The sequence below is a fragment of the Macrobrachium nipponense genome, chromosome 33 (assembly GCF_015104395.2).
Source record: "Macrobrachium nipponense isolate FS-2020 chromosome 33, ASM1510439v2, whole genome shotgun sequence".
Classification (NCBI taxonomy): Eukaryota; Metazoa; Arthropoda; class Malacostraca; order Decapoda; family Palaemonidae; genus Macrobrachium; species Macrobrachium nipponense.
This window is the reverse complement of record NC_087219.1, coordinates 52,282,994-52,296,230: the sequence shown is the minus strand read 5'-3', so window position 1 is coordinate 52,296,230 and position 13,237 is coordinate 52,282,994. Positions and strand designations below refer to the sequence as shown.

Genomic DNA, 13,237 nt, shown 5'->3' with positions numbered 1-13,237 from the left:
TCTTTCATTCATTTTTAAAACATGTTCCCCTTAAAATTTATGCTCATATTCTCCCTTCTGATTTTATTAGTTTCTTTTTTGTTAATTTTCCTTGAGACTAGTTTCTCGAGCCCCATTTATACACACACATACGTACATACAATACATACATCTATATATATAAGTAATATATATATATATAGATATATATATATATATATATATATACTATATATGTCTTGAGTGGATTATGAACATGTTGAAGACTGTTGAACTATTTTGTCTTTCCTTAAAATCATCATTGTATGACCGCAAATCTTTGACATTTATTTTTCTATATGTGAGAAACAACAAAATGTTCATCCTTGCTGAAGATTTTATTTAGAATTGAGATTTTGCTTCCATATTATGTAAAGTGATTCCCTGATATAATGTGCATAGGTTTTGGTTCAGCTGTCTTGTTTGGTTTAGTCCTATAAGAGTATTGGCAAACACTAGAGTTGTTAAGCCCTGAAATCTGCTTTTAATCAGCATTTGCAGCAGGAAAAGTTTAGGTGAAGAGTTGGATTATTAAGCATTAGTTTCTATGGTCAAATGTAGGATTTAGTTATTTATGGTTATTTGAATAAACTGTAGAACTTGTAAACAAATTATTTTTGCATGGGCAGAATGTTTTGATCTATTATTATTATTATTATTATTATTATTATTATTATTATTATTATTATTATTATTATTATTATTATTATTATTTTACAGCTCTTTACAGAGTGTTTTAAATTGTGTAGTTTACTCACCATAATTTTAAAGCTTTGATAATCAAAGGGTATTTTGGATTCATGGCACCTGCAGACTCTTAACACCAATTTGTAGTTTTACATTTACGGTTTTGGAATTTTTCTTGTGGTTAAATTACTATCAGGTGTTTCCTGTAGGTCTTAATACTTAAATGAGAGGCTGTGATATATTAAAGGATTATTTAGTTATTAGTGATAATTACAAATTTTTAGATCATGTTTATAAAGATACAGTATATGCTCTTCCATTAAGTCAGTATGGTTTGTGTTTTACCGAAACCAAATACGAGGATGATTGAGATACTGCATAATATTACAGTTAGCTCTTTGATTTGCTATTTAACCATTGTAAATGCTGTTATGTTAATTCTGTGTTTTATTTTTGAATATCATTATCTAATTCAAGGATTTCATGTTTTGTTTTACAGGTGAACCGTCAAGCACCGGAACAAACAGTAGCTGGTCGTATAATCAGAGTGAACAGTATCAGGATCAGTATTATCCTGAGTATCAGTATCCGCAAGAGGAGGAGTCATATGATCAAGAATCTTATTATCAGCAGTCTTCTGAAAGTGAAGACCAATATTATCAAGGAGAAGAATATTACAACCAGAGTAACTACCAGTATTCTGAGCAGCAACAGCAAGGACAAAGCCAGTCACAGCTGAACTCAGAGCAGCAGCAGAAGCAAAACGGAGAAAAACTGCAGGAGGACCAGCAGCAGCAAGGGGACAAAGAAGGGCATGACCGTCCCCATGATCAATCCCAACCTTCAGAGGTCTGCTCTGAGCAGAAGCAGACTGTAAATAACCAAATACCAGGGGAGAAAGGGAAGTGCTGGGAGTGTGGTGCAGCATTTCAGGATGATGAACTCCTTCGTGACCACCTGGCACTCTTCCATGCAGAAGTCCATGTTCATAAGTGCCACTCATGTCCAGCAGTGTTTCCTAGTCAGAGCTCTCTCACTGAGCACATCACTACTAGCCACTTGGTAGGTGCCTCTATTCAGTCAGCTAATAGGGCCCAACAACGTGAAAGAAAAGACAGTACAGAGGACCAAAATAAACTCCAGGAAACCCCTAACAAAGGGAAGAGTATTTCAGTATCTGGTAGTGAATCATTATCATCTCTTTTGGCCAAAGGAATTTCAGTATCAGGTGGTGATCACTCCCTGACATCACTTCAGGCAAAAGAAAATTCAGAGTCTAGTGACTCTCCCTTATCATCTCTGAAAGCTAAAGGTATTTCAATTTCTGGAGGAAATTCATCTTTATCATCGCTTCAGGCCAAAGGGATTTCAATATCGGGAGGGGATTCATCCTTATCATCTCTCCAAGCTAAAGGAATATCAATAGGCCGGTCCGTTGGAGATTCATCTTTAGCATCACTTCAGACAAAAGGTGTTTCTGTGTCCAGTGGAGAATCACCCTTAAAAGCACTCCATGCCAAAGGAATTTCAATATCCAGTAGTGGTGAAACCTCTTTAACATCTCTTCAAGCAAAGGGTATTTCAATATCTGGCAGTAGTGAATCCTCACTTTCATCACTTCAGGCTAAGGGCATTTCAATATCAAGTGGAGAACCAAAAGGTTCAGGGGGGGATTCATCTTTTTCTTTTCTTCAGTCAAAGGGTATTTCAATATCTGGTGCCAGTGAGTCATCTTTAAGTTCTCTTCAAGCAAAAGGCATTTCCATTGCAGGTGCTGATTCTTCTCAGTCAAAAGGAAACTCACTTTCAGAGGGTGAATCTCCATTATCATATCTACAGTCAAAAGGCATTTCCATATCTGGAGCTGAAACTTCTCTCCAGTTGAAAGGTGTTACAAAATCTGGTGGTGATTCACCATTATCATTCCTACAAGGAAAAGGTATTTCAATATCGAGTGCTGACACATCCCTTCAAACAAAAGGAAGCTCATTGTCTAGTGGTGCATCCCCTCTAGCTTCACTCCAAGCTAAAGGTATTTCAATATCTGGTACTGGTGCTGAATCTTCCATAGCATCTCTTAAGGCCAAGGGCATTTCAATAGCTGGAGCTGATTCCTCTTTTCTAGGAAAGGAAGATTCAGGTAGTGACAATTTTTCTGAAGAAGAAGAAGATTCTACAGCATCGGAGACAGATTCTCAGCCAGCATCTCTGCATGCCAAGCATTTTGCAACTGTTAAATCTCAGATAGAGTCTCTACAAGGAAAAAGTGTTTCGCTCTCATCTGCAAGTTCACCATTATCACTCCTGCAGGGAAAAGGAGTTTCTTTATCAGCTGCCAGCCCTCAGCCAGCATCCTCCCAAGCTAAAGGGGTTCCTTCACCATCAGAAGTTGAGGGACCTTCAAAATCTAGTGATACTGCTACTCCCACTACAGAAACCAAGACTGAACCTTCATCATCTCACAGTTTAGAAGTTGCATCGCTAAGAGCAAAAGGAATTTCTCTATATTCCTCTGGGAATCAGGTAAAATATTTTGCCAGAGCAGCTCCAAAATCAGTTGCCCGATCTCGAGCAGCTTTTATTAAAGAAAAGGGAATAGTATTATCTAAATTACCTGACCCTCGACCAAAAGTTACCGCAGTATCAGGTGCTAAACCTAAGGAACTACTTTATAGAAGAAAAGAGTATTTTGGATGTGTTTACTGTCGCATAAAGCAGTTCAGAAACACAACAGAATTTGAGAAACATCATTTAAATCACGTTAAACAAACTACTCTGAAAGTAATTTTGCTTCAAGTTAATCCTGAAGCCCACAAAAGAAACAAGGTGGAGACCCGCCGAAAGAAGAAAAGTTCCGAGCTTAAACTGAAACTCAGAATTTCCAAAGTGGGGCGGGGAAAAGGGCGTAAAAGAAGAGAAGTACGTATTGTTAGTAACGAGGAGGGCATGAGTGAGAGCCATAAGAGTTTAGAAGAACGAGAAGGATCGGAAGTGGAACATCAGGAGGGTGGGGAAGGTGAAGAAGAGATTGAAGACAGCATTGGTGAAGAAGGACAAAGTAGTGGAGAGACTGTTGAAGACCAGACTTCTGATCTTCAGAAGGACTCTGAAGAAAATCCAGGTGAATCATCACCATCTAGGAATGACTGTGATGAACATCAAGAAGAATTGGACCAGGAGGAGCAGGGATCTCAGGAGGGACACGAAGATCACCAAAAGGATCAGGAAGAAGATAGCACTGCTCCACCACATCAGGAGGATGCACACAGACCATATAATACTCGGAGTAACAATAACCAGAATAGCAACAGCAATAGTGGATTTGATAATAACTTCAGTGATCAAGACCTTGGGTTTGGTGGTGCTGGCCCAAGCGAAGCACCACCCTCAACATACCAGCCTCAGTTTGAGTCATTCCCAACTAGTGACTGGTTTAGTGAATATGAATCTGGCTCAAGAATTGTAGCAGCTATGGCTGGTGCTACATCAGCTGATGCTGGTGGTGAAAGTGGCTGGGGAAGTGGTGCAGATGGCACATCAAATCCTGAATACCCTGCAGATGGCGGCGACAAGGAAGATGGCACAAATCCTGAAGTGAATGGCGGAGTAAATGAAGGTAATGGAGAAGATGGCTTGTTTAGCCAAGCTGTTCTAGGACAAGAGTCTCCTGATAAAGGTGATAGACAAGGAAGCTTTGAACAGTTATGTCTGAATGACTCCTACTCTGGTCAGGCACAAAATAATGTTGAAGGACACCCAGGCCAAGTTCAGGGAGTTCTGACGGAGGAGGAACAACATCAGCAACAGCAACAGTCTGGTGTTGCAAGTGATTTACTGTCTGAACTTGAATATCTGAATAATAGTGGCCAGCCTCAGGGAACACACCCAGGACAGGTAGAAGGGTCACCTCTCAGTGGTGGACCATCTCCTCACAGTGGAGGTCCTGGAACACCATCCCATCTTAGTTCCAGAGGCTCCAATTCAGGTACACCAACATCATCTGGGGGCCATCCAACACCTCCCCCAACTGATACTTCATTTAGGGCTCTTGCAACAAGCCCTATGACTAGTCCTACTCAGGCTACTTCACCAGCTCTTATGCAGGGCCAGACACCTCCCGCCACTTCTCCTCTACAAGAACAGCAAGCAGGAGTACCTCGGCTTACAATTGCCAATAATTTAATGGCACCTACAACTAGCAGTCAGATGACACCAACAACAAATAATCAGGCTGGTGTGGGCGGTATGATGTCAAGATATGGTAACCAGTGGCCTCAGGGAGCTGGTTATACAGGGACAGGTGGTTACGCAAATTTGTCTGGTACCAATATGGCAAACTCAAATATGGCTGGTCCTTTGCGGGCTCCTTTGCCTCCAAGTGTTGGATTACCATATCGTCCTAGCCCACCAGCGAGAGTTCGTGGCCGTCCTCCTCTTATGGGTCAGATTGGCCGTCCACCTTTACATCAGGGGTCTTTACTCCAGCCCTCTCGTGGTCCAGGTCGACCTCCAACGTCTTCAATCCTTCCACCTCCTTTGATGCCAGCACCAGGGGGAAGAGGCGCAATGATGCCTCCATTACAACGTATGCACCAAGGCATGTATCAAGGACAAAGACCAAGTGGTCCTCAACAACAAAATGGTACTGGAAAGAGACCACTTTTAGGTGCTACAAGTCATTCACCAAATAAAAATGCAAGGCGTGAAGATATTAATGTACCATCCCGTCAAAAAGATAATGAGTGTCAGATAATTGCAGTGGCAAATAGAGCTGATGGGTTACCAGTAATAGCAAATGTGCAAGGAGGATCAGGATCCAATCAGCGGGGCAGTACAACACCAACAACTTCAGAATCAACCATAAATTTGAGTGATTCTATTACTTTAAGTGTTCGAACTTCATCAGCAAATGACAAACCTCAGCGTGGGGAGAGAGGAGGTGCTGATGCAGGGACTGTAGCAAATCTCTTAGCTTCACGGGGTATTACTGTCACTCCCGCAGCTGGTGAACGGCAAGAGGGTGCAGGTGGAGGCCGTGATGATCGCCGTTTACCCACTGCACAAGAATTGAATTTGTCATCTGCTATATCTGTTCACCCTCCAACTCAAAGAGAACGAGAAGCCAGTGTTAGGGAGAGAGACAGGGATGGTTTTGCTGTACCACAGGCTCCCGTCAGAGGAGGCAGCAGCTCTAATGCCAGTAATGTTGAACGTCCCCCTCGTCCTCCTACAGTCGATCTTACCCAAGATGTTCCTTCAAGTGGTTCCCAGAGTACCCGTCATTACTGTAACCAGTGTGACAGATCCTTCCCAACTGCAGGATTGTTAGCAGATCACAGTCGTGTCCATCAACAGCACACACAGTCCCGTATGCCTTACAAATGCCACTTATGTACAGCTGGATTTTCAACCCAGAAGGGTCAGCAACATCATTATCAACAGTTTCATCAAATACACCTATCTGCAGGTGACATTGCTATACCTTTAGTTGACTTAAGAAACCCAGTTAACGTTCAGCGCATGGCAGCACTCGGAATTCGCTCTTTCCTTCCGTTAACAAATTTGCAAAATCGTGGTGCTGGAGGTGTGGTTGGTATTCCTGTGTTGACTCTAGAAAACTTGAGAAATGGACATATGACCTTGCAGCAGTGGGGAGTAAGTGATGTGCTTTCTCTTGGTCCTGCAAAAACACTCAATATGCCAAGGTAATTGAAAAGTATAGACTTTCAGAGATCCATCATTTTGGTGGTGTAGATGTCTTTTTGCCATAGGTCTTGGAAAGATATGCTGTTTACTTTTTTTATGAACTATTGTGGCATTAGGCTTTCTTGTTGAAAATGTACAAACTTCCCTTTATGCATCAAGAATGCAAGAACTGTACAGTATATGTATACGGAAGATCTCTGTATGTATGCAATGATTTGCCTACTGTTGTCAGTGTGGATTGTGTTTTCTGTACCAAATTTATTTTTTGATTTCATTTCCAGTGCCAAAAGAACAAATTTATGTTAGATCACTTAGGTATTAAAACCAAAACCAGTGATTTGTTTGAGATTTAGGTTGAATGACGTTTAGCTGTAGTATCGTGTTGTATAGAACCATTCCTTTATGAAAGTTTGAAAAGATTTTTGTGCAGAGGAAATCATTTCTTTTGTATAGTGAGGTTCAAAGGAAGGGTTTCTATACATTTATACTTCAAGTTGTGAAATATAGTTTAAGTAAGTTGTGTTTCATCAAAAAGGAATGCCCTTTCTCTATTTTTACCAAATAATTTCTTTATGTAAAAGGAGTGTACAAATCTTTGTATATAGTTTTATATATTTTCTATAAATGTGAAATAAATTAGAAGTCTCTTTTATATCAGTTTTGTATTGTATCCTTTCTGGTTATGCCAAGAAGCTCTCCTGGATACTAAGCTTTTCCTTTAATCTCAACCTCATCAAAAGATTAAGCATAAGCAACTACAGCAGGCTGGTTTGTTGTATGTTTATTTAGTACTAGTGGCTTTATTGTCCTTAATGTGAGGTGGGAAAAAATTAGGTCACTTATATTTTTCAGTAATCTCAGTCAGTTGAAAAGGAAGCTATATGTATTACTTCATAGTTTTGTAGAATGGAGTTCTGTAATATGGTTAATTACTTTTTTTAATCTGTACTGTGACATTTTTGTTACTCACCACCTAACTTGTAAATATGAATCTAGCTAGACACTTTACCAATGTAAAAACTTAGGCTTTTGATGGGCAGATGGTGCTAGGCTAGCTTTGTAGTGTGTAGTTATGAGGAAGTAAATATTTTCATCTAAATTGTGTAAAAGAGGCCTATTTTTGAAGAGTTAATGAGCTACAAGAGTGCAATATTTCTTTAATCTAGTTTTATGGTAGAGCAAAAAAATAGTTTCTTTTTCAAACTGTTGTTATTATTTTATATCAGTGACTGTAGATCTTTTATTCCACAATTTTTTCCCTACAAATAAAACTGCATAGTTTTATCATGATTGGAGTACTGCATCTGCCTGAGAGATATGTTGCTTCTTCCTGTTCCTCTTTTTAACCTGAAAATGTGTGTATGATCCAGGATTACAAGCACTACAGACTTAATAATCACATTGAAAAGTTTGATATTTATATAAAATCATGACAGATGTAAAATGTTTTGTATATAGTGTACACATAGCTATAGAGTTAGCAAGCTGTTGACATATCTTGCAGTACAGTAATTACATTTATAGTAATTACAATGCAAGTAGTATATGAGACCTGAATGTAATATGTTCAGCATAGTTTGATGAAGTGCAATGTTCCAAGGTCAGTTTTTTGTGAGCATATTCTTTTGTACAGTGACTTAAGAAAGTTGGTCAAGGTACAGTATATACATCCGTCCATCAAGAGTAAATACCGATTGAGTAATGTTGGTGTGTTCAAACTGCTCAAAACATTCCTGTTGTAAGTCAGTTTGTATAAATATGAATTTAATTAAAGTTCACTAGAAGACTTAACAAACAGCTTTTTTTGCTGATATTTAGCCTGGGCAATTAGCTAACTGCAATGAGTTTTAGCTCATTTTTTTTTTTTTTAAATTTATTTATTTATTTTTTTCTTGGGAGACAAAGGAAGACTTAAAGGTGTGATCTTCATGTTATGTTTACATTACTGTATTGATCTTTATTTTGTTTCAGTAAAAAAAATTATTCTTTACAGTATACACGGAAGAATTTGGGAACAAAAGAAGGCCTTTTCTGAAATTCTCATTGTTTACCCAATAACAAAAATTTGGTCATTGAGGATGATGTTAGATGATTTTAGAAACAGCTTAATTTCTTCATAGTGTAAGGCAAGTCACATATAGATTGATCAAGTGCCATTTTCATTTACTAGGGCATTAAGTAACTGATTCCTACACGTTAAAGGGTCACTGAATCATCTCTCAGGTTTTACGTCAAGAAATACCAGATTTTTTGTACTTGTGTAGAACCAGTTGGTTAAGATGGTGCCAAGTACTCTTAAGAAAAGGGTGTTGTTAATGAAATGATTACACACTTACTAGTCTGGCCTATAAGTATTAGTTGATAACCCCACGTCGCAGTCCCTGAATGCATAAACAGAATTCATGCAAAAATATCTAGCAATCTTATAATTCATCCAGCATTGTATATCATCAACAAAGCCTTGAAAGAAATTTGTTGGAGTCTTCAGAGTTTTCAATTTGAACTATTATTAAATTTTAAAGGAGTTCCAGTATATTGAGTAAGATTTAATAGTACTGTATATTCACTGGGAACAAACCCTTCATGCCAGCTATATAATGTCAGATGAGAATTTCAAATTGATGTTATGGTTGAACTATTAAAATTTTTTATTAGAAATAATATTAGGGTGGTCAGTGGACTGGGAAACTAGTGTTGAGAGAGCACTAAGACAGTAGCAACATCCGATGAAGTGAAAACAAATAGACTACATACTGGTTAAGAAAATTAATAAGGCTTGTACACCTCTTTGGCACTTTTCAAAGAAATTTGGAGGATGTTTTGAACAAGTCTGACCACAACGTGCTGGTGGTTTAAGTTAACTGGGAAGATCATATTAATATAACGAAGTTCTGGGGTGTGGGGCCTAGGAGCCAAAACACTTGAAAAATTAAGGGATTTGACATATGATGAGAAGGGAGAAAAGTTTATTTGGAAAACAGTATAGCTGAAGGTACAAGGATGAGAGGACCAGTTGGAAAGCTTAGGAAACTGAGAATGAAGCAGATGAAGGAAAATCTTGATGTAAGAACATCACAAGCTGGTGAGGTTATGGTAATGTCTGTTATCAGTCTTGCTTGACAAAACCCTACCTTGAGAAATTGTCATTGAGAATAAATTGATTTGATGTATGAAATAAAATGAAACATTTTACTTATACCTCAAAAGGGTATTGAAATAAAAGTGTACTTCTGTACATGTATTTGAATTATTAGGCATAAGATATCCCTAAAACGGGCTTTGCTAGTAAAATCAACTGTAGAAAGTAATAGTCGTTCTGAAAATATTTGGCAAAATAGATACAAAATTTAGTTTTGTTTATTGCCCAAATGTTAAATAGATAAAAAAAAAGTTTCATTACACAATGCACTGGGCTCTTTGCCATTTCAGTCTAAAACAAACCCAGTAGGATTCCTTCTGGAGTTCGCAAGGTTCTTTAGGTTTGGTACTCTTTTGTCTGCCAATCATTTAGCAGGATTACAGCATTTCAAGGTTGAGGGAGGGATTTTGATGGAGCTCAGGATAAACGTTCATTCGTTGGTCCCCTTCAAATTATATTGCCTTTTGGTAAGTAAAGATGAAAAGTTGGTGTTCTTTTGCCACTTATTCACCAAAACTATAACAGACATGTTTGTGGTCATAATGAGTTGTAGTACTACTGTTATTATTACAACCATTGATATTAATGTGCATCTAACAATATCAGAATCTTGAAATAAGATTAATTTTACTAGATATGGTGAATGACATTTGTAGTGAAAAAGTTAAACATTACTGATCAAATAACTGTTGTCTCAGTCAAGGTTTGCAGTCTCTGATTCCACTTTATAGTCAGGTTCTGTTTAGCTTCAGTCTACCTTCTTTTGTGATCGGCTACGTATATAATAAATGGTTGGGTAGATCTAGTAAATTAACTTAATAGACAAGAAATTTATAAACTACTTTTGGATTTTATACTGTCCAAGTGACCAAAATTTTCCTTACCCGTGTCCAAACAATTTTTGCATACAGCGCAGGTTGTACTTACAGTTTAATAAGGAAGCCTTGCATTCCAGATGAATGAACAGTTCTGAGTGACATTCCCATCCAGAGTTAGGGTTTAGCGCCTCAGCGGCGTGGTTAGTATGGTATTAGCGTTCCACCTCGGTGGTCGCGGGTTCGATTCTCGGCCATTCCATTGAGGAGTGAGAGATGTGTATTTCTGGTGATAGAAGTTCACTGTCGACGTGGTTCGGAAGTCACGTAAAGCCGTTGGTCCCGTTGCTGAATAACCACTGGTTACATGCAACGTAAAAGCACCATACAAACAAACAAACAGAGTTAGTGTTTCGGTCTTGGATGCCATACATCTATCTCGATTGATAGAGACATCTGAGGCTATCAAATGAGTATGAGCTAATTTTCAAGAATGGTCACCCTTTCAGTCCAGCTACCTGTATTTTTGCCAGTCTTATAATAATGCAGATATCCCGTCTGGAGAGTTATTATTTTTGTCTGCCAAAAGTTGGGCGTGGATTGTGTATTTATCTGTGTGATTGCCTTCATTTAGCATTAATAGGTACTCGTGGTGTATAGGGCAACCCAGCTGTGTTTTCTTAAGAAATATTTTGCAAAGTTGCCGTTAGATTTCAGTGAAATTTAAAGGGCTGTTATTGTCTCAATTTGTGTGACCAACGAATAATTTTTGCCATGTGGTCAGGTGTGGCTGCTGTCGAATATACTTGGTATTTTTTTTATGCTAACGTTTTCATTTTAGTTGACCGAGATGCTTTTTAGTTCTTATAGAGCATCAGGCATATATTAGAACTATATATAAATAAAGGGCGAGTTATGCTGCTATCCTACTCAAGTAGCTTTAGTTATGATTTTTATACTGCAGTTGGATATAAACGTTAATGTAACTTTCTTGAGAGAGGATTATTCTCCATCTTAATTTTTTTTTTTTTACCATGTGTTTACTGATTCCATCTAACGTAGACATTGTAGTCTTTGATATTTTACGTCCTTACATTATTAGTTTATATGTAATGCATCTATTTTTTCCATCCTTTTGACATACTTCAAAAGTACATACGTTTTTTTTTTTTGGTAGCAGAGATTTTCATGACGTCTTTGTCATCGTGTTTTTATATATAACCATATGTTTCACATACTGTTTATATAATCTTATTTTTCACAAAGTGGGCGTTCAATCATCTGTGCTTGTTTTCTGTTTTGGGTGTCTATCTATGGGGCTTGTTAGGTGGCAGCGATCCACTGTCAGTCTTCACGTCAGTTGACTAGACCAATTTTGTCATATGGACATCATTTAATGTTATCTCTCAACTCTATGGAAGTTCCTTCTATATATTTTCTTGTATGCTATGGTAGTTGACCATTATTAGATTAATTCAGTCCTCTGATTTGACCATGAATGTTACCTCACGAACAACACTTACCTTTAAGGAGATAGAAGGGGTTGTAGCACCAGCTGTATGTACTCCTTGCCTTTTGTGACTATATACCTTTTCATGGAGACACACGGCTCCACAAAGGCTGTCATTTTACCTGAAGTTTAGAGAAATCATTGTACATAACAAGAGTTATTGTTGCTATACGCTATTTTTATCCTAATATTTTTTTCCCAACCATGGCCATGTGTCCATTCACCACGACCACGTTGCCATTGATCAGGCTTTGGTATATCCATCTCATGGCGAAGAGTACAACCATGGGAGGCTAGTCAGGCTACATGTTTAAGGTCCGAGGTTCAGCCATGAGCAAAGACAGGGTCAAAAGTTTTATTCCGGCTGTTATATTTTAGATGATGGTATCATGATTCTCATGGGCATTTCATCTTTGTATGAGGTTTGGTTATCCATCTCTTATAAGATTACGAAGCCAGGTGCAATACTCAAGTTGATCTTCAAATACTCAAGATTTTAAGCAAGCAAAGGACGACTGCATGATGACCTCTTTATGTTCTTTAAGCGATTTCTTATCACGCCTGAGCTGAAAAAGTAAAGCAGAGAGTGAAGAGTCTTCCTAATTAAGCATCATCTTGCTACACGAACCTCTTAGCCAGGTTGGCTGACTTTCGAAGAGTGAGTGATGCCTGCATGTACTACTGCTACTTGCATTTCTAAGGACTTTGCAACTTTGCATTATATAATAGTCGTAGCTTTTATAGCTATCTATTATATTGTATATTATTTGAGCTAAAGACCATATGAGGAATAGGGAATTTGAAACTTCTTAACGGAATTTTATTTACCAAGACTAAATGTATCAATGTTCCACTTTTAATTATGGAAAAGCAAAGGGAGTCATAAGGTACAGGATGACAATCTTTAATACTCTTTCCAGCTTGAAAATTGTTCACTTTTTCCAGCATTTTAACTTCCCATAGAAACTATCTTACAAGATCTGAAACTAGTCGGAACATTCCTCAGTACCATCTAATCTTATAGATTTCCAAGTTTTTTTTCCCGTAAAAGCGAACTCTCATAAAAATACGAACACACTTTTATACCCGTTTCTTACTTATCAAGAAAAATGAATGTATTTGCAAACAGTATTACTAAAGATTAAGCATATGTAGAATGAAACATAGTATGAGAATTCACCTTAGAGCATGCTAATGATGATTCGTAAAATTTAGTGAAGAATAGTGAAATAGAAATAAATTAACACTGTACCATCACTGGCAATCTATTGACCAATAGTTAATCTTATCTTGTCATTTCAGGTTTTAATTTTTTACACCCGTCTTCTACATATTAATGTTGAGTCAAGTTCTCGACTTCGT

The 13,237-nt window shown here is 37.8% G+C and overlaps 1 protein-coding gene across 15 annotated transcripts in view; it reads left to right on the top strand.

Moving 5' to 3' along the window:
• The window catches only part of LOC135203189 (uncharacterized), a 100,446-nt gene extending 93,383 nt beyond the window's left edge, over positions 1 to 7,063 (top strand). For all 15 annotated transcript variants that reach the window (XM_064232907.1, XM_064232911.1, XM_064232903.1 and 12 more), the window contains one exon: positions 1,205 to 7,063. In XM_064232907.1, coding sequence (XP_064088977.1) covers positions 1,205 to 6,414 — 5,210 coding nt within the window. In that variant the 3' untranslated portion in view covers positions 6,415 to 7,063. The remainder of the gene's footprint in view (positions 1 to 1,204) is intronic.
• The last annotated feature ends 6,174 nt before the right edge of the window (positions 7,064 to 13,237 follow it).